This window comes from Scyliorhinus torazame, chromosome 10, assembly GCF_047496885.1.
Source record: "Scyliorhinus torazame isolate Kashiwa2021f chromosome 10, sScyTor2.1, whole genome shotgun sequence".
In the NCBI taxonomy this organism is placed as follows: domain Eukaryota; kingdom Metazoa; phylum Chordata; class Chondrichthyes; order Carcharhiniformes; family Scyliorhinidae; genus Scyliorhinus; species Scyliorhinus torazame.
The window spans coordinates 73,536,754-73,561,614 of record NC_092716.1 but is presented as its reverse complement, the minus strand read 5'-3'; the positions used below and the strand labels follow the sequence as shown (position 1 = coordinate 73,561,614).

Genomic DNA, 24,861 nt, shown 5'->3' with positions numbered 1-24,861 from the left:
CTTAGTGTCAAAAAAGGTTAGGTGGGTTACTGGGATAGGGTGGAGGTGTGGGTTTAAGTTGGGTGCTCTTTCCAAGGCCGGTGCAGACTCAATGGGACGAATGGCCTCCTTCTGCGCTGTAAATTCTATGATTCTATGGATGATAATTTCTTAAAGATACGAAACACAAGAAAGCTTATAATACAATTTATGCAGTCATTTTCATCATTTTGGCAATTGTGAGTGATTTGAAAGCAACTGTAAAGTAGCTTATTCATGTATATGTGGAACTAGAATTTGGCTTAACCTGATGTGATTAATGTTTTAGCTTTCTTTTGACTTGTTCCTTTGAATTTTTACAAAGTTATTAAAGGTACACAAGAATTTTATCGTCAGTTCGCGAACTAGATTCGGATCATCATAGTATCATAGAATTTACAGTGCAGAAGGAGGCCATTCGACCCATCGAGTCAGTGACTAGTAATTATTTATATTTTAACAGACTTGAACATCTGCATGGATGTAAATTTGTTTGTGCTTTACAGGAAATGTTCAGCCTAACTATTTTTACAATTTCTTTTGCTATTCAAATGATCATTATCAATAGACACTTTGATACCATTGCCAGAAACCTACTGGATAAATCCCACATAGTTGTTAGTAGCTTATAATTTTACTAGCTAAGATAATTTACTCAAGGGGAATAATATTGTCATGCTGTACAGGAAGTTTTATGTGACTGTTTTTGAATGTGCAGATCAAATGTACAAGAGTCTGGCCGCCAGATTTAGCAGCACAGTTTTACTGCTTTTAACCTGTATATAAGTCAGTCTTGCAAGCAGAGAAGTAACCCAAAACGCTTTCTGTGGAAAATTATATTGTGCCCCACAATTGTCTGGTTAAACTTGACTTGCCACTCAAAATGACCATAGGTTTTCCTTGCTTCAATCCTATCAGTGAATCTAGCTAAATCATAGAGCATATTTCCCCTTTAGTGTCAAAAGAATCCACTCCCAAATTGTTGATTCTAATCTATTGTTGATTCTAATCTATCTTTTGAACTGAAATGTGGTCCATGATCTTAACTGAAATGTGGTCCATGATCTTAGAAGCAATTTGTGTGTATTTGCACGAAAGTTTATCAGTAGTTAAATAAATCTGAGTCTGTAAACAGTGACTTAGTTGAAAATGATTACATCAGGATGTCCTGATTCAATGCACTGTTTTCAAATCCATGCAATCTGATAATCCTAGGCAAGTTATGATTCTGTAAAATTTGCCATTTGCAGTTGGTTTGGAGGTGAAACGTGATTCAATTTTCAATGGGAAAACAGAATTGTAAGTTCAAACTTTGGGGGGCAAATGTCAGAGCTTCTTCCAGGGCATACATGAACACCAGTTTTTCTGTGTGAATCATACTGATTTAATTTAGATTATTGATTGTCAAATTTGACCTCTGTGTAGATCCAACCTCCCCGGCTTTATTTCCATGTCTACTCATTCATCAAAACCCCTATATTGCCTATCCTGTGAACTTTCATTGTGTAATTGTGGTCTATTGTACCCTTCCCTACTCCACTATTGATGATGTGGACTTCAACCATCTCGGCCATACTCTGATCTTCCACACCAAAGCTGTTGAACTTCCTATCTCTATTTTCAAAAGCCTTCACAAAACCCATTCTTTGACATCTCCACTTCTCTCTAAACACGTGCACAAATTTAAATATTTATTCCTTTGATCTTCTTGGCACATCATGGAACATTTCTCTACATTAGATCCACCATATAAATTCAAACTTATTGTTTCATTTGGCCTCTTGTGCTCAGTCTCAAACTAGATCTTCAGGCACACTTGACTAACTTCCAAGGTGTAGCTGTTTTGACTAAAATTAAGTATCTCACATTTCTAGAAACTTTTTTTTAGGAATAAATAACTTTGTTTAATCCCACTCTTCTCTTTCCCAGAGACCTGTGAATTTGTCATTTTTCAAGTATATGTACAATTTGCTTATGAAAATTGCTACTGAATTTTCTTCCATCACCCTTTGAAGCAGTGCCCTCTAGATCATAACACCCCATAAAATAAATTCTAATGTTTCCTCAGGTTCATTTGCAAATTACATTAAATCCGTGTCTTTGGTGCTCCCAACCCATCCACCAATTTATTTATTTACATCCATTAGGCGTGTGACATCATCAGCAACAGCAATATTGTATCCAACCACAATCTGTAACCTCATGGCCTGGAATATCTCCCATTCTGCCATTACCATCAAGCCAGTGGATCAGCTCTGGTTCATTGAAGAGTGCAGGAGGATATACCAAGAGCAGCACCAGTCGTACCAAAAATGAGTTGTCAATCTGGTCAAGCTACAACAGAGGACTATTTGCATACCAAATAGCATAAGCAGCATGCAATAGACAGAGCTAAGCAATCTCACTCCCAATGGATCAGATGTAAGATCTGCAGTCCTGCTCCTTCCACTTGGTGGTGGACAACTCTTCCTATCTTCAATGATGGGGAGCCCAGCATATCAGTGCAAAAAACAAGGCTAAAACATTTGCAACCATCTTCGGCCTTTTCCCAGGGTTCCCAGTATCTCAGATGGCGGTCTTCAGCCAATTCAATTCGATTCTTAGCCTTTGACCTGCCCTGGTAGCCACAGTATTAATATGGCTAGTCCAGTTCAGGTTCTTATCAATGGTAACCCCAAGGATGTTGATTGCGGGGGATCAATGATGTCAAGGGGCGACGATTAGATCGTCTCTTGTAGGAGATGGCCATCGCCTGTTAATGTGTTATATTCAGGAAGCCTTTCTAGATTGAAAGTTGATGAATTTTTGAAAAGGCTGACAATTTTTGCCACTGTTTCTGTTCCTGTTCCTGTGCAGCTCCAGTCCATGTTAATTATTTTACTTACAGAGTTGCTCTGGAAAGAATCAAGAATCCAAAATGTTTCTGTTACCACAAAAATCCATTGCCACTAATAATGTTATGTCACCCACCAGCTCTACTTAACTAGATTACATGATAAATTAGCTGCTTCATTCATTAAATGTGTAATTGCTGAGAGCTATGTGATTAATATTTGAACCTTGTTTTTCATGGAGACAATATTTGTGTGTTATTGCAACCTTTAATTACAATGGCCAATTATTGTGTAAATTTCAACACTGAGTGCATATTATTGACTTTGCAGGGGCTATAGCATGAAGTAAAACATCTTGTAAAGGAAGAAACACCTGGGTTGGCAAATATTTAACAAATGTGCTTGAGTGTAAATGCCCAGATGTGGAACAGGTGGCAAAGTCTTTAAAGCTGGAGTTAGTTATTTCATAAAGCAGAACAAAGTGGTTGTAAGCTTTGTATCATAATTTATCTGAGTCTCAGATGAAAGGTTTCAGACAGCGTAAGGATTAAACTAAGATTCTTTTTATCACCACTCTGAAACATTCACAATATGTTTTGATTACTTTAATAACCTCGGCTTCAAAACATGGATTCTCTCTGAGGAGAAGCCATAAAAATAAGATGACCCCATCTGTTTAGTGATAAAATCCTAAAATGTTAAGGTACAAGGTGTGGATTAAAAAACACTTAAATGTAATTTGTCCTCTTTCTTTCACAGACCATGTCGGGCCTAGCTGATGAGACAGCAGGAGACCTCCCTGTGAAGGATGTAGGCATGAACCTGGCTGGAATCGGTGGATTGCAAGGTTGGAGGCACCTGCTAGTCATTACCACAACATACTTTGATCAGTGTATCCATTAGTTTTACTTCATAATCTCTTCCTTTTATGGTATCACTGATCCAAATGGTCAGGGCTTCCTGATTAAAGCCACTATTGAACATCAGCTGGTACTGATTGTACCCTTCACAGGCCTTGTGCAAGTAGAATTTTAGTCTTGTTTCATGATTCTATGTCTCCGTAACATCCTGTTACCATAAACAGAAGTCATTTTGATCGCTATTTTAAAACTTACATTTCCTTTCTTCCCTTTTCAGTTCGGGAGATTTTGTATAAAAAATTTTAAGAAGACATTTTACTTAAACTGATTCCATATGGGATTCTGATATTCTTGAATCCTGATTCACAGTAATCTGCCTTGGACAATAATGGAGTCAGAATATTGGGTTTAGGTCAATTATATTTGAGATCTGTTGCTTGGTTATACATTTCAATGTGCAGTACCAACTAATTTGTGTAGCTTGCCTGTCAATGTTGATGTCATAAGCAAAAACAGATAAAGTTACTGAATTAATTTCAAGCTTTGAGAGAAGAATAAATGTGAAAATCCAAAAGAATATGGAGTTTAACCGTAACAGAAGTTCAGCTTCTGAACAGAGGTTCATCATTAAAATGCAGTTCGAAGGGAGATTTCCTTTCTGTAATACACGTGTAAAGAGAGGAAGGAGAATTTGAGTCTTTTTTTTTTTAATTTTCGAGTACACAATTCATTTTTTCCAATTAAGCGGCAATTTAGCGTGGCCAATCCACCTACCCTGCACATCTTTGGTTTGTGGGGGCGAAATGAGAATGTGCAAACTCCACACGGACAGTGACCCAGAGCTGGGATCGAACTTGGGACCTCGGCGCCGTGAGGCAGCAATGCTTACCGCTGTGCTGCCCGGGGATTTTGAGTCTTGTCAGATTTTGATGTGGTTGGGAAGTCAGACCAACTACATTTTAAAATTACAAACAGAAGGATGGTATTGTGGGCAACACTTCTGATGTGCCAGAAGTACAATATGTGGATCAGCATTGACCTTCAGTGCATCAACACTTGAGCAAGTCTCTTCAATCTAATGAGCCAAAACCTCATAAAGCATACTTGGCTGAGGGCCCATACTCATAAAAGGATTATCTGAGTAGGAGTTTGTTTGGACAGCTGGAGAGAATTGTTGACTTTTCAGGATTGACAACTTTATGTGGTTACAATAAGTTATTTTTTCTGTGATTCCTTTTGTCACGATCCCAATGTTTATTTGCTCAAGATTAAGAAATGTGAAGTGTTTGAAGCCTCTGTTATTGACATTTTAACGTTCTGTTTGATTGACCCTATGTAGGGTTGTAGGACCAGTAGTTTTTTCTCAAAAGATTTGTGAATGGGTGTTTTTTAAATGCATTGGGATGGATTTGACTATTTCTGGTGGGAGGGGAGGCAGACTGGAAGTGTGCAGTCCACTCACTCCCACCCCTGCCATGACAGCACATTTCAGGTGGCCAATTAGTATTGTGAAGTTGGAGGCTCTGCGCCCAATCAAGTGCTTGGGGCAAGATGTCTGGTGGTAGCAGGGTTAGTCCGTGAACCAGAAGTTGGTTACAGCCACCAATTTAAACGTCCTCTTCTCACTCTCTGCTTAATTGTTAGGTCAGCATAAAGAAACCGAATAAATAAAGTCTACTAACAGTCAAACACTGCCATCCTTGGAACAAAACTTTGGGGCTCTTGCAGGATTACAAAATGTGGAGAAAGGGTCATTGGATACTGATTAGTAAGAAATCATTGGGTTATTTTGAAACATGGAAAGCAAGTTACTGGATACTGAATAGTAAAACTTGTTCTGGGATTTATTGTTAAATGGTGGGATCTATGAATTCTTAAAAATGAGTAAGTGGGGTACTGCGGTCCTGGACAAAGCAATTGGAGTTACTATCTGCATGGGTTTCACCACCACAACCCAAAGATGTACAGGTTAGGTGGATTGGCCATGCTAAAATTGCCCCTTAATTGGAAATAATTGGGTACTCTGTATTTTTTTTTTAAAATCCCAAATGGCACTGGAAATTGCTAACATTTTCCTAAAAATGGAGGATTTAATTCTGACTGGTTTACAGAAAGTAACCAAGAGTCAGTTAACTGAATTGGCAGATAAACCGGAATTAGAATGACCTGCAGGGGTAAGGAAAACTGACACTGTTGAAATTACAGCAAAACATTTGAAAGTTCAGGGGTAGGGGCCGTACGGTGGTGCAGACTCAATGGGCCAAATGGCCTCCTTCTGCACTGTAAATTCAATGATAATCTATGATTAATCTAGGACAAAGGTTCGGCACAACATTGTGGGCCGAAGGGCCTGTATTTTTCTATGTTCCAAGTGGTTAGCATTGCTGCCTCACAGCGTAGAGGTCCCAGATTCGATCCCGGCTCTGGGTCACTGTCCATGTGGAGTTTGCACATTCTCCCTGTGTTTGTGTGGGTTTCGCCCCCACAACCCAAAAGATGTGCATGTTAGGTGGATTGACCACGCTAAATTGCCCCTTAATTGGAAAAAAGTGAATTGGATACTCTAAATTTATTTTTTTTAAAGTTCAAGGGTTGTCTGATAGACCATGGTCTCCGAAAGGTGAGGCAATTGAAAAGGCAAAACTTCAATTACTGATGCAACAATTAAAAATGCAGGAAAAGGAAAAAGAAGGAGAAATGGAAATGAGAAAACTTGAAGAGCAAAGGAAAAATTAGCAAGGGAAAAAAGAGAAAAGGAAAGAGTTAATTTAAACTTAAAATGCTTGCGGCTAAAAAAAGTCATGAGAGCAGGTTGAGGAAGAACAGTTTTCTACAATAACCTAATGTTTATATTTATATAAGCTCTTCCAAAACTTGAGGGAAAGAATGTGGAAGCATTCTTTATTTCTTTTGACAAGGTTGCTAAAAAGATCAAATGGCCAAAAAGAATTTGGACATTATTTTTACAAAGTAGACTGGTAGGTAGAGTTAGTGAGGTGAGGTATTTGTAGATTGTATTTGTCGGAAGAGGTATTTGTAGATTGTGATGACGTAAAGAAAGCTATCCTTAGTGCATATGAGTTGAAGCATGTTGGCAAAAATTTCAGAATGCAAGAAAATAGCCTGGACAAACTCATACTGAATTCGAGAGGATGAAGCAAAATAATTTTGATCATTGGATTAAAGATAGAGAGAACATATGAAGCCCTTAGTGAGGTGATTCATTCAGACAAATTTAAACATTCACAGAGCGGCATGTGGGGCAGTTGTTAGCAACGGGACTGCGACTCTGAGGACCCGGGTTCGAATCCCGGCCCTGGTTCATCGTCCATGGGAAGTTTGCACATTCTCCCCATGTCTAAATTGCCCCTTAATTGGAAAAAAAATAATTGGGTACTCTAAATTTATTTTTAAAATAAATAAATGTAAACATTCACTTCCTTTGATTATTAGGATGCATGTTGAGGAACAAGAAGTTAAAAGTGCTAGGCAGGCAGCAGAGCTAGCTGATGATTAAGAACTGATCCATTGAACCAATTATTTTCTTTCATCATCTTTTGAAACCAGAGAAGGATAGGAAATGGAAAGGGGTAAAGAAAACAAATAGTCAAGCAAGAGTTGAAATAGTTGGGAATGGTCAGGAAATTTCACCTTGGATCAAAAGGGAAGGTGCCGAGGGTGAAGTGACAGTCCGAGGCCTAAGTGTTTCCATTGTAACAAAGTGGGACATATTGAGACAGATTGTTGGAAATTTAATGGAAGTCCAGTTGCAGTAGTAGGAAAGGAAGAACAAGAAAATGAAATGGCTTTTAAAACTCCCAGAGGGGTACAGGTGAAACATGCTCCTTCAAAATCAATGAGAAAGGAGGATAGGTCTCAAGATAGTTAAGAGAATTATTTGAGTACCAGTGAAGGAAGTCAAGCTATTGGAAGTTCTGGGTGTTTTGTTTCAAAGGGAGAAGTTTTCCCTTACTCCTCTAACAAAATATGTGAACACATTAAAATATTGAGAGTTACAGGAGAAGATCAATCATTGATGGTTGCTGATGATACAATTTGTATTCCAGGTGTTTTCATGAATTAAAAAGTATTAATAAGGGATATTAATGGAAGGGGTGAACCTGTTTCTTTGTGTAATAAATGTTTTTTGTCTTGCTGTTAACCTAATTGTAGTCACCCAAGTCCCAGATGACCATAGGTTGCTTTCCCCTTTGAGTGGGGAGAACTGACTGATGGTAATGTAACCTGAGGATCACCACACTTCAGGTGAGTGGCATAGGTGAGAAGGCGAGGCCTTCATGAATAAACTCAGCCGGTATGGGAATTGAATCCACGCTGTTGGCCTCGCTGTGCATCACAAACCAGCTGTCCAGCCAACTGAGCTAAGCCGGCTAAAGCTAATTAGCGGAACTCTGTGACATGGTCTTTTGGTCGTAACAGCTGTCTCATACCTGGTGTAACGCTCAACAGTTTTCCCATGTGACTAGCGAGAAAGTGACTGGACAATGAATAGTAGTCATATGGCTTTTTAACAAGCTCAGTTACTTTTTAAAAATGATGTGGAGATGCCGGCGTTGGACTGGGGTGAGCACAGTACGAAGTCTTACAACACCAGGTTAAAGTCCAACAGGTTTGTTTCGACGTCACTAGCTTTCGGAGCGCTGCTCCTTCCTCAGGTGAATGAAGAGGTATGTTCCTCTTTAAAAAGGCATGCGGGCTTCCAATTTTGGCACCTACTTGCCTTACCTTGCATATTATTGCCGACTGGCAGGGTGATGTATTGCCAACTAACATCATCACATTATATTTTACATAAGTGCAGGGGACGGCCAGCCTGATTTACGTCTGTAAGATTCAGTACGTAAGAGTATACTGGGTGAATGGGCATCACAAGAATGGGTGGAAAAGTTTCTGTAAAGGCAAAGATAGCAGTCAAAAGCAGTCATGGTCCATATTGGAACAAATTACATTTGAAGTCTTGCAGAGTGAGTTAGTTACTGGATCAAAAAATTGAAATGGGATCTCAGAGTTTCTATCTAGAAGCATCAAGAACTGGGGGATGGGGCATTGTTTAAGTGAGCTTTGAAAACCTCTAGTGTGTCCTGGGTTATGCTAGCAAAGAGTTGGAATTTTGTGCTGCTTGCCTCTACATTTCTCGCAGAAACCTCATGTAAGTACTTAAACGGGAAGGAAATGTTACTGGGAGGAGGCAATTCGAAAGAAAGGCAATGGGGAAGGACAAGAAATAGCAAACCATAGTTTTAATGTAGATTCTGGATAGGATTTCTGTGCCTCTTAGTTCCATGCTCAGCTACGTTTTTTTTAATTTATCCCTTTCGGTGATGACCTCGAGCTCTCCCTTTATTCCATACCATATGGAGACCGTTTTTTCTGAAGTCAGTTTGCCAGCTCCAACTGCACCCAGAGGATCCAGTTTTGCACATGAAGCCTCGGTCAGGCATTAGACGGCTCTCACCTATTTTTGTGTCTGTTGCAAAATAGTGGCTGGCATACTTCCAACATTTAATGAATCTCTTTTGCTACCTGCCATAGTAGAGATCGAGGAACCTGTTTAGCACCTGACAAATCAATACAATGCCATTGAATTTCTAGCCTTAATTTTCAAACAGCTTCATGTGTCACATACTAGGCAATTTAGGAGAGGGAAGGTTGACACCTTGCTTTGGCATTGGAGCAGGAGGTAAGCATCCCACTTCTTCAGGTCTGGTGGCATCTGTAGGAAGAGAAAAGAGCTAACGTTTCGAGTCCAATGACTCTTTGTCAAAGCTAGGACAAAGAGTCATTGGACTCGAAACGTTAGCTCTTTTCTCTCCCTACAGATGGTGCCAGATCTGCTGAGATTTTCCAGCATTTTCTCTTTGGACTTAAGTGGTTTGTATGTGCATTCATGATTCTACTGGAGTGGAGCGTCATAATATCAGGAGGAGAATTTCATGAAAAGGTTTGCTCTCGGCGGCCTGTATTAGATACATCAAAAATAGGAGTAGGCCATCTGGCTCCTTGAAGCTTGCTCCGTTATTCAATATGATCATGGTTGACCCTGTATCTCAACACCATGCCCCTGTGCTCTCCCATACCTAGTTGACGCTTTTGATACCAAGAAGTCTATCTATTTCCTTCTTAAATATATTAAGTGACTTGGCCTCCACAACCTCTGTTGTAGAGAATTTCACAGATTCACCACCCACTTGAGTGAAGAAATTTCTCCTCATCTTAATCCTAAATAGCCTACCCCATATCCTGAGACTGTGACCCCCTTGTCTGAGACCCTGCAGCCATGATAAACAGCATCCCTGTATTCAGCTCTCAGAATTTTATATGTTTCAATGAGATTCCCTCTCACTCATCATGATCCCAGTGAATACAGGCCTAGTCGATCCAATCTCTCTTCGTATGACAATCCTGCCACCCCAGGAATCAGTTTGGTGAATCTTTGCTGCACTTCCTCTATAGCAAGGACTTTCTCCCTTCAACAGGAGACCAGAATTCCACACGGTACGCAAGGTGCGGTCTCACCAAATCTCCGTACGGCTGCAATAAGACATCCTTGCTCCTGTACTCAAATTGTCTTGCAGTGAAGGCCAGACTAGGGGCTTTTCACAGTAACTTCATACTTGTGACAGTTTGCTGTAACTGCATGCTTGCTTTCAGTGATTGGCGTACAAGGTCTCTTCATACATCAACATTTCCCAATCTATCACCATTTAAATAATACTCTGCCATTCTGATTTTCCTACCAAAGTGGAGAACTTCATATTTATCCACATTGACAGCATCTGTCATGTATTTGCCCACTTAAAGTGTCTAAGTTGTCTTGAAGCCTCTACGTCCTTCTCAACACTTGCATTCTCACCTAGTTTTGTGTCATCTGTAAACTTAGATTTGGTTCCCTCATCCAAATCTTTGATGTATATCACTCGCTGGGGCCTAAGCACTGGTCCCTGCGATACCCCACTTGTCACCGCCTCCCACTCCAAAAAGGCCATGTTCCCTATTCCCTGTTTCCGTCTGCAAACCAATTCTCAATCCATGTCAATATATTTCCCCAATTCTATGTGCTTTATTTTGCACACTAATCTCTTACGTGAGGCTTTATTAAAAGCTTTCTCAAAATCCAAGTACAGCATATCCACTGGTTCTCCCTTATCTATTCTGCTACTTACGTCCTCAAAAAACTCCAGTAGGTTTATCAAACATGATTTCCCTTTCATAAATCTGTGTTTACTTTGTCGAATCCCATTGATAGTTTATAAGTGTTCTGTTATCACATCCTTTATAATAAACTCCAGCATTTTCCCTAATGCTGATGTTAGGCTATTTGTTCTATAATTCCCAGTTTTCTTCCTCTTTTTTTTAAATTGCAGGGTTACATTTGCCACCCTCTAATCTGCTGGGACTGTCCCAGAATCTACAGCATTTTGGAAGATAACGCTAACCCATCCATTTGAGATGTAGATTATAAGGCCCTGGGGATTTATAAGCATTCAGTCGCATTAATTTCCCCAGCATTGTTTTTCACTAATTAGAATTTCCTTCAATTTCTCTTTCTTACTCGACCCTTGGCTCCCCAGCTTTTCTGCAAAGTTATTTGTGTCTTCTTCAGTGAAGACCGAACTGAAGAAGTTGTTTAATTGCATCACCTTGTTTCCTTGTTTCAGATTCTAAATTCTCCCATTTCAGACTTTAAGGGACCTACATTTGCCTTCACTCATCTTTTTATATACATTTAAAAGCTTTTACAGTCCGCTTATTTCCTTGTAAGTTCACTTTCATGCGGTAGCGTAGTGGTATTGTCACTGGACTAGTAAACTAAAGACCCAGAGCATTGCTCTGGGGACACAGGTTCAATTCCCGCCACGGCATTGGCTACACTAAATTTGAATTCAATAAAAATCTGGAATTGGAAGTCAAATGATGGCCATGAAACCATTGTCAATTGTCCTAAAAACCCATCTGGTTCACTAATATCCTTTAGGGAATGAAATCTGCCATCCTTACCTCATCTGGCCTACACGTGACTCCAGACCCACAGCAGTGTGGTTGACTCTTAACTGTCCCCTTATGGGGAATTAGGGATGGGCAATAAATGCTGGCATAGCCTGCGACACCCACGTCCCATGAATGAATTGAAAAAAAAATCTCTAATTTTTCCCTCTTGATCAATCTCTTTGGGCTGGATTCTTCCACCCTGCCCGCCGCAAGATCGCCACGGGCAAGACGTAGACAAAAGAGAAGTCCATTGACCTCGGCCGGGATTCTCCGGTCGCCATGGGAGTGTAGCCGGAGAATCCTGCCCATTGTCCTCCTTTGAGCATTCTAAACTGCCCCCAATCTCGGGCTTACTATTTTTTCAAGCAACTCTATATGGTTCCTCTTTTGACCCAATACTATCCTTAATTGATTTTGTTTGCCATGGTGGGGCTGCTTTTTCTGTAGTATTTTTGCACCAGAAAGGAATGAATAACTGTTGCAATGCATGCTTTCGTTCCTTAAATATTAGACATTGCCTATCCACTGTCAAGTCTTTTAATGAAGTTCCCCAATCAATTGTAGAAACTTTATTGCTCATACCTTCGTTTTTTTCCTTTGTTTATATTTTGGAACTTAGTTTTGAATTGGACTATTGAACTTTCCATCCTAATGAAAAATTTGATGATGTTATGGTCACTCAGGGGCAGCATGGTGGCGCAGTGGTTATCGGCGCCAAGGACCAGGGTTCAATCCCAGCCCCGGGTCACTGTCCTTGTGGAGTTTGCACATTCTCCCCGTATCTGCGTGGGTCTCACCCCACAACCCAAAGATGTGCAGGATAATTGGATTGGCCACACTAAATTGCCCCTTAATTGGAAATTTAAAAAAAAGTTGTTGTCACTATTCCCTAAGAGGGAATCAAGGGTTCAAGAAGGCAGCTCACCACCACCTTCTCAAGTGCAATTAGGGATGGGTAATGAATGCTGGCCTAGCTAGCGAAGGCCACATTCCTTGGATGAATACAAAAATTAATTAACCTCTTCTCATTGTACAATACCAAATCTAGGATAAAGAATAACATAGAACAAAGAAAAGTACAGCACAGGAACAGCCCTCTAAGCCTGTGCTGATCATGTTGCCCTAACTAAAAAAAAAAACTTCTGCTCTGACTCGGTCCGTATCCCTCGATTTCCTCCCTATTCATGTATGAAGAAAAAGTAGATTATCTGGTCATTATCTTACCACTGTTTGTGGAACTTGCCGAGTGCAAATGAGTCATACAGGTTTTACAGCACGGAAAGAGGTCCTTTGGCCCATCGCGTCCATCACAAACCTATCTACTTTATCCATTTTCCAGCATTTGGCACATAGCCTTGAATGCTGTGGCATTTCAAGTGCTCATCTAAATACTTTTTTTAAATATACATTTAAAGTACCCAATTTATTTTTTTCCAATTAAGGGGCAATTTAGCATGGCCAATCCACCTACCCTGCACTTCTTTGGGTTATGGGGGTGAGACCCACGCAGACACTGGAAGAATGTGCAAACTCCACACAGACAGTGACCTGGGGCCGGGATTGAACCTAGATCCTCGGCACTGTGCTACGGCAGTGCCAACCACTGTACTACTGTGCCGCCCTGATAGCCTGTTCCCTGGTTGGTTCCTCGAAATATTTTTCAGTTTGTGTTCCCAACTCCTTTCATTCTCTAAAGTAAAACTAATTGAGACCAATCCCAAAACGGCACCACTACAGATAGGAAATTACAAGACGCTTATGTTACCTGGTGACTTACTACAAAGCAACACAGCCACACCATATGTTGTGCCACCACCTTAGCACAATGCTGCATTGCTGATTTTAATTTCTGTGTCAAAGGAAAACTGAAGATACTTTTGAGATATTTAGTTTTTTCTCAAAATTTAATCATTACAAATACAATATTCTGCGTACAGTGGCAGTGACTTACCTTGGAAACCTTACAAAGTTTAAAACACAAAATGTGATTCATTGCTTCCACTATTAATTAGACTTTATTTTTCAGTAGGTTGCTGGATCAATACTACGCCTATTGACTGGATCATTTTGTGCATTTTTCCCTTTATTATTCTATTAATTGGAGTAACATACAAGGAATCACCAAAGCAAAACCAGACCATCGAAGTCCGAGACAACCATGAAAAAATACAAACTACCATGGGAGTCTCTCAATTAGACCACACCTGTGTTAATTTAAAAATATTGAAATTGAGTGTTGTTAGTAAATCAGCTGCTCTATTGCGCAATGTGTAATTATAAGTATGTGACTCAATATCTATTTCTAACCACAGAATCATCTAGTGCACAGAACACTAGAGCTCGTCAAGCAGTGTCTCGCATCTGCCGTGAAGAGCTAGAAGATCGCTTTCTTCGGCTACATGATGAAAATCTTTTACTCAAACAGCATGCACGAAAACAAGAGGATAAAATTAAAAGGTTGAAAGTCCTGTTAATTTCATTCATTGTTGATCAAAATGCTCTTTTCCCTCCCATTAGCTCTGTAACAAATGCTAAATATGTGCTTTTCAGAAAAAAATGGGAGGGAAATATTATGACAGTTGAAGTTGCAAAAGTAAAGCTTTTAAATGATAATTATGCTCAGTTGTTTTCTTGAAAATGTAACACATTAGACAATAGTTTTTGAAGATCCAAACAGCAAGACAGATATTTTTTATTTTTATAATGAAAGATTGGCCTTGATTTCAAGGTGAGTGGAATATAAAAGTAGGGAAACCTTGCTACAGCTGTGCATAGGTATTTGTGAATCCACACCGAGAGTTTGGTTTCCTTAAGATGGTCATAACTGCATTGAATGCAGTTCGAAGACTGTTTACTGGGTTGATCCCTCGGACGAAATAAGAATTGTTGAGCTGGTTGGGCTTATACACATTGGAGTTTAGATGAATGAGATGTGATATTATTGAAAGATATAAGGTGCAAAGGGTCTTGACAGGGTAGATGTTGAGAGGATTTTTCCCCTTGTGGGCAAATCTAGAACTGGGGACACAGTTTCAAAATAAGGGGTTTCCCATTTAAGATTGAGGTGAGGAATCTCTTCCCTGACGGTCTTAAATCTTTGGAATTTGCTACCCGACAGCAGTGGATCCCAGTCTTTTATATGTCATGGCACACCACTATACTAAATTTGAGGCACAACACCAATTTTCTCAGCCTTCTTCCCCGACTGGGAACTTCATTTTTAACTTCTCTCAGCATCCTCTCCTGCTTTTTTTTTAAACCTCTCCCTGCCTCTCCCGCTTCGCCCATGGTTTTTGCACCCTTTTTGAGTTTTCGCTTTTTGTGCAGGCAGAATGGGGTCTTTGTCTTCAGCTCCAAGTCACATCGGTCATATGCATGTGCCTGACCAATATAAAAAATCCAAATCATGCATGTGTGACTCTTTCCCAGCCTGGCTGAGTTGACAGATTTTTGATCTACAAGGGAGTCGAGGGTTATGGAGTGCAGGCACGATGGAGGCCATAATCAGATCAGCCATGATCATCTTGTCTGGTGGAGCTGGCTGAAGGGGCCAAATGGCCTTTTCTGCCCCTATTTTCTACGTTCTTGTGTTCTCATTAAGAGAGGCAGAGATCGTACTGTGTCCTAAGTTAAAAGATTGGACTCTTGTACCAAATAATATCAAGTTATTTGAATTTGGAAGAAAACTAATTATTACATCATTGCTACTTCTATTATTAAAAAATAATTGGGTATAAAGAGTCTCTCATTTGAACCATTTTTAAAATATTTTCATGGGATGCGGGCATCACTGGCTAGGACAGCATTTATTACACATCCCTCATTGCCGTTGAGACCACCAGCTTGAACAACTGCTGTGAAGTGTAGGTATCCCCGGAGTGCAGTTCAGAAGGGAGTTCCAGGATTTCAACCCAGCGACCATAAAGAAGAGACCATATAGATCCAAGTCAGGGTGACGTGAAAGGAAACTTACAGGTGGTGGTGTTCCCACGTGTCAGCTGTACTTGTCGTTCTAGGTGATAGAAGTTGGGGATTTGGAAGGTGATTACAAAAAATTGATTAGATTATGACCTTTAACTCTGACAATATGAAAGTGCTAATCAGTAACACATATGAGATCGAGCACAGTATTGAAAGAAGTTGAGTGGAAATATAGGGCGAAATTCTACGGAAACGGCGCGATGTCCGCCGACAGGCGCCCAAAACGGCGCAAATCAGTCGGTCATCGCGCTGCCCCAAAGGTGCGTAATGCTCCGCATCTTTGGGGGCCGAGCCCCAACCTTGAAGGGCTAGGCTCGCGCCGGACGAATTTCCGCCCCGCCAGCTGGCGGAAAAGGCCTTTGGTGCCCCGCCAGCTGGCGTGGAAATGACATCTCCAGGCGGCGCATGCGCGGGAGCGTCAGCGGCCGCTGACTGCATTCCCGCGCATGCGCAGTGGAGGGAGTCTCTTCCGCCTCCGCCATGGTGGAGACCGTGGCGAAGGCGGAAGGGAAAGAGTGCCCCCACTGCACAGGCCTGCCCGTGGATCTGTGGGCCCCGAACGTGGGCCAGGCCACCGCGGGGGCACCCCCCGGGGCCAGAGCGCCCCGCGCCACCCCCCCCCAGAGCCCGCCCGCACCGCCTTGTCCCGCTGGTTAGGTAGGTGGTATAATTTACGCCGGCGGGACAGGCATTTTAGCGGCGGGACTTCGGCCCATCCGGGCCGGAGAATCGCGGGGGGTGGGGGTGGGGGGGGGGGGGGCCGCCAACCGGCGCGGTGCGATTCCCGCCCCCGCCGAATATCCGGTGGTGGAGAATTCGGCAACCAGCGGGGGCGGGATTTACACCATCCCCCAGCGATTCTCCGACCCGGCGGGGGGGTCGGAGAATCTCGCCCCGGTGTCTTTTCTAAACTAATTACCCCCGTTGCTCTTATTAGCCTTAGTTTTATTAGCTCTAATTCTGTCACCTTTGCTCACGAGTCGCCAGGTATCTTTCTGATACTGCCACGTGGTTCAAGCTCAAGTAATGATTAATAATGCAGCACACCGGTTAGTAAAAGTTAAATCAACAATCATTTATTATATACAGCAATAGATACTTATACAATAATCCTACTTCTAGACTATTACCTACCACTAAAGGCCAATACTTAACTTTGATGATGGCCCACCAGGTCAGGGAAATGAATGGTCTATCGAATTGGGTCTGGCCTGCGGGATTCAAAAAGGCTGGTACAGGTCGATAGTCTGGAACACCTATCTGGTAGCGATCGCTGGAGTAACACTTACTTGTTTCTTCGTCAAAGGGTCTCGAAGGTTGTGAGTAGGAGAAGAAGGGTCGATCTGAACTTGGCCCCTATTTTTATAGTTCCCAGGGTCTTCCCGCCTCTCGGGGCGGACCTTGACCCTGGTTCCAAGTGATTTGACTTGGTCCCAATCACTGGGTTCGATATGCTCCAATAATGGGGCGATTTCTTGATCGGGGGGTGGTCGTCCACCTTTCTTTGTCTCAGCCAGTGCTGGCGCCAAAAAGTCTGGATCGGCTTTATGTTGCTAATGTGTAGCAATTGTTCCCGGGGATGGCTGCTTAGTATGCAGATGGCTGGGTTGATGTGCTGTTAATGGGTGCAGGTATCGGTCTGGGCCGACTTCCCCAGAGCCGAATACACTGTTTTGCCTGAAGCTGTCTGTTTGAGTCCTGTTGGCTGATTTTCCCATCAGCCTCTTTCGTTCGCCATTTTAGATCGGGGTTTGACCATTTTACTCGGGAATCATCCATTTTAGGTGGCTACACCCCCCCTGTATTTTGCATATAGTAATCAGCATATTAAGATTTTCTTAGAGGTGTGTGTGTGAGAGAGAGTGTGGGCAACACTTAATTATTTAGACAGAGACATAGCAAGATACGTCCTCAAGAGCTTATCAGAAATAGTCACATTCAATGTTAATGGAGATTCTTTAGAAAATAACAAAATCTGTGCTGTTAGTCATGGGACCCCTCTACCCAATCTCCCCCCCCCACTCCCCCCAACCACACACACACACAGTCCTGCCAAATCCAGGGTTCACAATGCACGGTTGTTCAGGATTGAAGGGTCCAATTGTCCCAAAATTCAGCAGTTCTGCTGCAGTACTGTTAAACTCTAGAGTGCCCATTCCAGTTCCCAACTAAATTCCATTCTCTCTCCACAGTATCGCTAACCACTGTGGGACAGCATTCACTTGGGGGCTCCCCCAATCTCCTCCAATCATTTTGGCAAAAAGAGCAGTGGAAACATTAGAGAAACAATATATAAGCAGCAGCTATGCTATCTCTCTTGGGTTTCCACCAGCTCTTTGCTGACGGAATGACTGGCGGTTATGGGAAAATCCACACACAAGTTAACGTGCAAGTATCTGTCTCCAAATAATGCATATTGCACACTTTGACCAATTGAGTGGATGATTCAACAATGGATGGAAATTTGTATCGCCATAACACACAGAGGGTGATGGGGCTTTTCTCTGAATTGTATGGGCAGCCGCCCAAAGAGCTACTGTCCAATCAGACCACTGCTGAGGCAGGTAGGCAAAAAATATCTTTAAAACACATAAAGAGCCAAGTGCTGGAGGGAAACCCTACTGGCGAAATCGGGGGCTACCTTCCCTCCTCACATTGCACGGGATTGCCCCACTTTTCACGAAATGTCAATGGCACCATAAAATGGCCCCTAAATTAGCTTATATTTATGCACATTGGCTGTCCACTTCCTTGGAGAAGGCAGCCTGTCCACTTCTGGTCTCGCCATCATTAAATGCCCTATCAGTGGGACAAGGTCCGGGAGCCAATTGAACACGCATTCTACCCGCCTCTGAGGGGTTAGTAAAATTCAGAACCTTCTTGCTGTATGTAGTCAGCTTAAAAAATGGGAGGGAATGAAAATGAAATATATAGATAAAGAAATAAGTATACAATGAAGGTCACAAATTTGCAGTTTCTCTAATATTGTGAACGAATTGTTTAGCTTAATCTGTTAATCCGAAAAAATATCCCCCCAAAAAATCCAAAAATGATATTAAAAGATATTGGTGCATAACTTCCCAGTTTCCCAGTGTCGCATTTAGGGGGTACCCCAATGATGTGCTGGGGAATCCCTCTCGGAAGTTCCCATATAAGGGTTTACCCAGCAATTGCTCAGAGAAGTTAACTTCCTCTGGACAATTGCGCTGGGCTGGGAACCATCTGACACAAGTGATTTCAAACACTGACTTCGGATGGTTCTACCAGATTTACCCTGATAGTTATTCTCAAAGAGTTATAAGGGAAAAATATCACTTCTAACTCCAGAGTATCTGTGTAAACCCAGCCTTGTACGGGACACCCCTCACACACACAGCCCTTCCCCCTCCTGTAAACAGGGGGTGTTTCTTACCTCTCTGCACAATAGTTACTCCACACCAATGCAGCCGGAGCCGCTTCGCTGCTCCTATCTCACCCTGCTACGTGAGGACTATTCGGTGAGACAGGGGCTTTGGAATCTCAGCGTGGGTAAGTCCTTCGAGAGTGGCAATCTGACGGAGGTTGCTGTTTTGTGGAAGTTACGGGCTATCATTCAATGAAATCACTGCCTGATATTATTTTATACGTGCTATAAGCATCATAATCCTCCTGAGGACAATCAACAATGCCACGGGAGATTCAACAGCTACAAAGGAAAATCATGCTCAATGTCAATCAATAACATTACATTAATCATAATAATCTTTATTAGTGTCACAGGTAGGCTAACACGGCAATGAGGTTACCGAGGCCACACTCCGGCACCTGTTCGGGTACACTGAGGGAGAATTCAGAAAGTCCAATTCACCTAACAAGCGGGCCTTTCGAGATTTGTGGGAGAAAACCGTAGCGCCCAGAGGAAACCCACGCAGACACAGGGAGAATGTGCAGACTTCACACAGACAGTGACCCAAGCTGGGAATAACACCTGGGTCCCTGACGTTGTGAAGCAACAGTGCTAACCACTGTGCTACCGTGCCACCCGTTAAGAAAGCTGTTGTATCTTTAGTTAACCTCTTTACAGATAATAACATGTTTTGCTGGGTTTATTAGCTGTGAACAGTGTCCAAGGAGTTAAACACTAGTAAAAAGTCCAATACATTTTCTCTAATCCTGTGAACTGAAATTTCCATTACCCAAGCATTTATCTTGAAGTTCCTTACATCGACAAGCTACCTGACTATCCTTACAAAAAACATCTTTCCAAAAAGAGGAAGTGTTTAATTATTTTTTGTTTCAAATTTAGTTGATGTTTGGAGGTAATTCAACATATGTTTTCCTTCTATCTCCTCTGATGTTTATAAAAATATTTGGTTTCACTGTTTCCCACTTAAATCCGGCACTTGACATACACCACATCATAGCAAATCACCCACCTTAAACAAATAAACGGATACATTGTTTTATGCATGTGACAAACCCAGTGCAAAATGCAGGGCTTGTTATTAACCAGGCACAAAATCTTGGTGTTGGAGATGTTCAACCAATTTTGTAGGGTCTGCAACTTGTCCTATTCATCAAAGCCACCTTTCCTTTCTTTGTGTGCCAAGTGTTTTCCATTCACTGATATGCATGTTTTCTGTTACTCTATATTATTACATCACCCTCATGTGCCCTTTGATAGACTTTTGTTCCCAGTTAGTATTTCACATCAAAACTGGATGAAATCAAAGGTACAGTTGATCAAATGCCAACAGTAAATTCTGAGGGTATTTTAAAAAAAGATGAAAACCATGATGGCCTGTCTTGAATTTAAAATCAAACTGTGTCTGAAAGTCATTATTTGTTCAAATCTACTCTTTCAATTGTTTCATTTAAGGTTGCAAAGCAAAGCTAAAGATAGGAACTTATAATTAATAATGTGTTCCATATTACTTGGGTTTTATTAAGGACCACCTAAACTTTGTGGCATCAGATGCTTGTGAGGTTTTAAAGTCCAAAATTCTTGACACTGTATGTGGCACAGTAAAGGGGGCAAACACAATGTTAAGGTATGAGATTTAAACCTTGCATTCCTCAACACCCACTCCTTGGAACTATTCTTAGCAACGTATGGTGTGCTCCATATATAACTTCCTTTGATTTGTTATTCATCAAACATATGGAGTAAGAATGTGTTGCCTGTGCAGCGAGCTAGAATGATAAGCCCTAGGAAACTGTGATTTGTCAGTGTTATAAAGCAGATTGCGCTTCTATGGTTTTGATTAACTTCAAAGCACTTTTCACAGGCAGTAATAGTTATTTTAAAACCTGAAATGTATTATTCATGTTCCACACTAGAGTCTTTAGCAGTGTTTATGCCCTTTTCAACAAAATAGTTTTGCTGACTTTTCATATTCTTTTCCTGTTCTGTCAGGATGGCTACCAAGCTAATTAGGCTTGTAAATGACAAGAAGAGGTCTGAGATGGAGAGTGGCGGCACCAAGCGGATAGGCAGGGACATTGAGATGGAAGAGATGATTGAGGAACTACAGGAAAGAGTTTGTGAACTGGAGAAGCAGAATGAAGGGCTGAGAAATCGACTGGTAGCTGCTAAACAGCAGCTACAAGTGCAAGGCCGTAGAAACACACCATACAGTTATGTACAATCACGTATAAACACTGGCCTTAGAAAAGTTCATGAAGTTGCCTTTGTACAAGAGAATCTTAAAAAAGGTACTAAACATCGCTGGAAATATATATTTCTCAGTTTTTTGATATACCGTACTCTAGCATTTTGAATGACGTTTACCTGAAGATGTCATTCAATGCAATTTTTAATCAGCATGCTTATTAAACTTACAGTGGCATGCAGTTGGCCATATTTTTGATGGTTAAGAGTTAATTGAAGCCTATTTGCTGGCATATCTTTCTCGCACTATTAATTGATAAGATGTTCAGATTCAATGTATAAATTTCAATATTTAGTCAAAAATGTAATTGTTTGAAATGTAGCCTTTTTCCCTTCTTATTGTTCAATAATAATGCTACTTTAACAAGAAATTATGCTTATTTGTTTCACCAATGCAACCCCTAGCTAAGAACACTGTTCAAGATTCCAAGTAGCTCTGATGTTTTATGTTTCACACCACTTACCTCCTCTACCATTCGTTTGCAAATTCCTGCACATTACAGAGACAATGGGCGGGATTCTCTAATAATGGGTCTATGTTCCCACGCCGGCGTGAAAAGCGACGCCAACCACTCCGGCATCAACGGTCCCCGATAATGGGGAATGCTCCCCTTCCTAGGGGGCTAGATTGACGCCAGAGTGGTCCCCGCAGTTCCAGCTGGCGCGAGTTTGCGCATGTGCGGGACGGCCGGCGTGATTCCACGCATGCGCAGCGGTTCCCTTCTCCGCGCCGGCCGCTGGGTAATATGACTGTGCCCTACAGGGGCCCAGCGCGGAATAAAGTAGGCCCCCGCGGAACCAGGCCCCCCCCCTGCCGATCGGTAGGCCCCGATTGTGGGCCAGGCCACCATGCCCCCCCCCCCCTGGGGTCGGATCCCCCCATCACCCCTCCAGGACAGCCCCCGCACACTCACCTTCCAGGTCCCGCCGTGTGGGACCTGAGTAACCCACGCCGATGGGACTTGGCCAAACTCCTCGGCCTGTTGGGGCCCGGAGAGTCGCCGGGGGGGGGGGGGCGCTGTCAACGGCCCCCGACAGGCGCGGCGGGAATCCCGCAGGCGCCCGAGAATCAGCAGCAGAGAATTGAGAGGAGCGGCGGGGCGCAATTCTCACTCCACCCCGGGATTCTCCAACCCGGCGCCGGGTCGGAGAATCCCGGCCATGGTCTAAGGGTCAATATTTATACCATGACAGCACAAATTATATATTTCTGATTGCTTCACAGCCAAAAATTTTAATCTTTTGATAGGGAACAGCACAAAAAGAAACAATTTCTAATAGTCTCCAAATTCACTCCTGAACATCAAAATAAATCAAATTTTCAGTGCCTAACTTAAACTATGATGTCTTAGAGTTAAATATCTCATCCTTCGACTTCTACTGGTTATTCATTGTTAATAGGTGAAATGATTGCTACAAAGAAGTTATAATGGGAACCTGTAAAATCTAGGCAGGATGTGGAATAAAATGTTAGCTATTCCCTTCTTTAGGTTACCTGAAATATTTTGTCATCTAGTAATGAGAAAACTGGCAGTAGAGGCCAAGGGAATTGCTACATCACCCTCTTGATGATCAATAAATTTATGGAATAATATCAAAACTGAGCAAGTAACTGATTATAGGAAATTAGAATTGCAGCAGATCCCTAAATCCAATAACCAGTGCTTTATTATGAAGTCGATATCTTATTGTGTATAAAGAGTGAGACTTCAGTGAGGAGAGCAATGTATAAAGAACAAAACAACAGTGAATGGAACAGGGCTGTAAAGAGCGAGACTTCAGCGAAAACAGTGGTGTATAATGGGGAGCACAGTAGCATTGTGGATAGCACAATTGCTTCACAGCTCCAGGGTCCCAGGTTCGATTCCGGCTTGGGTCACTGTCTGTGCGGAATCTGCACATCCTCCCCGTGTGTGCGTGGGTTTCATCCGGGTGATCCGGTTTCCTCCCACAGTCCAAAGAGGTGCAGGTTAGGTGGATTGGCCATGATAAATTGCCCTTAGTGTCCAAAACATTGCCCTTAGTGTTGGGTGGGGTTACTGGGTTATGGGAATAGGGTGGAGGTGTTGACCTTGGGTAGGGTGCTCTTTCCAAGAGCCGGTGCAGACTCGATGGGCCGAATGGCCTCCTTCTGCACTGTAAATTCTATGATAAAGAGTGTAACATCAGCAAGGACAGAGGGGCTGTAAAGAGCGAGACTTCAGCGGGGAGAGTGAGGCTGTAAAGAGCGAGATTTCAGCGAGGAGAGTGGGACTGTAAGGAGCCAGACTGAAGTGGGCTGTAAGGAGTGAGACTTCACCGGGGCTGTAAAGATTGAAACTTCAGTGGGGTGGTAAAGAGCAAGACTTCAGCGAGGAAAGTGGGGCATAAAGAATGAGACATCAGTGAGGAAAGTAGAGCATAAAGAGTGAGAAATCAATGAGGAGAGTGGGGCTGCAAAGAGTGAGACTTCAGCGGGGAGAATGTGGCTGCAAAAAGCGATACTATAGCAGGGAGAGCGAGGCTGTAAAGAGTGAGACTTCAGCGAGGAGAGTGGGACTGTAAGGAGTCAGACTGAAGTGGGGCTGTAAAGAGTGAGACTTCACAGGGGCTGTAAAGATTGAAACTTCAGCTGTGTTGTAAAGAGCAAGACCTCGGCGAGGAAAGTGCGGCATAAAGAGTGAGACATCAGTGAGGAGGGCGGGATATAAAGAGCGAGCCTTCAGCGAGGAGAGAGGGGCTGTGAAGAGCAAGATTTCAGTAAGGTGACTTCTGGTGACGGGGATGTGCTGAGCAGTCGCACATTCTCCAAATAGGCACTTTTAGCCAAATTTAGACCGAAAATTCGGACTTATTTCATCCACAATTAAGAAAGGGAGAAAATAGGAACAGCATCCCGCAAGAAGGGGTGGAAAAATCCTCCCCACCAGGATTATCATCTGGAACGTCCGGGAACTTAACGGCCCAGTGAAAAGATCCAGATTCTTCATCCATTTGAAAGCCGACATAGTCTTCCTCCAAGAGGCACACCTGAGGGAGAAGGACTGACTGCGGTTAAGAAGGGGCTGGGTGGGACAGATGTACCATTCATGTTATGGTACCAGGGCTAGGGGTGTATCTATCTAGATAAATAGAGAATGGTGTTTACGGCTACAAGGATGGTCACGGACCCAGGGGGACGGTACATCATTGTCAGCGGTGTGCTAGACGGGGCACCGGTAGTCTTGGGCAACGTATATGTGCCCAACTGGTACAACACAGATTTTATAAAGAAGACCATGGCAAAAGTCTCTGACATCAATACACACCAACTGATTATGGAGGTGGGGGGGACTTTAACTGTGTACAAGACCCATTGCCAGACCGATCAAACCCCAGAACAGGGAAAAAGACAGGCATGGCTAGGAAACTGGGAGCAGATGGGGGCAATGGACCCATGGCGGTTCCTACACACTGGTGAGAAGTAATTCTCGTTCGTCCATCAAAGCTTTGCACCACATCTATGGGAGAGTTTGCAGACTCGCTAGCA

The 24,861-nt window shown here is 42.4% G+C and overlaps 1 protein-coding gene across 7 annotated transcripts in view; it reads left to right on the top strand.

Annotated features, from left to right (window-relative positions):
• The window catches only part of rpgrip1l (RPGRIP1 like), a 385,377-nt gene that overhangs the window by 60,111 nt on the left and 300,405 nt on the right, over positions 1–24,861 (top strand). For all 7 annotated transcript variants that reach the window (XM_072518258.1, XM_072518259.1, XM_072518256.1 and 4 more), the window contains 3 exons: positions 3,612–3,699; positions 14,035–14,179; positions 21,099–21,397. In XM_072518258.1, the coding sequence (XP_072374359.1) occupies positions 3,615–3,699; positions 14,035–14,179; positions 21,099–21,397 (529 nt within the window). In that variant the 5' untranslated portion in view covers positions 3,612–3,614. The remainder of the gene's footprint in view (positions 1–3,611; positions 3,700–14,034; positions 14,180–21,098; positions 21,398–24,861) is intronic.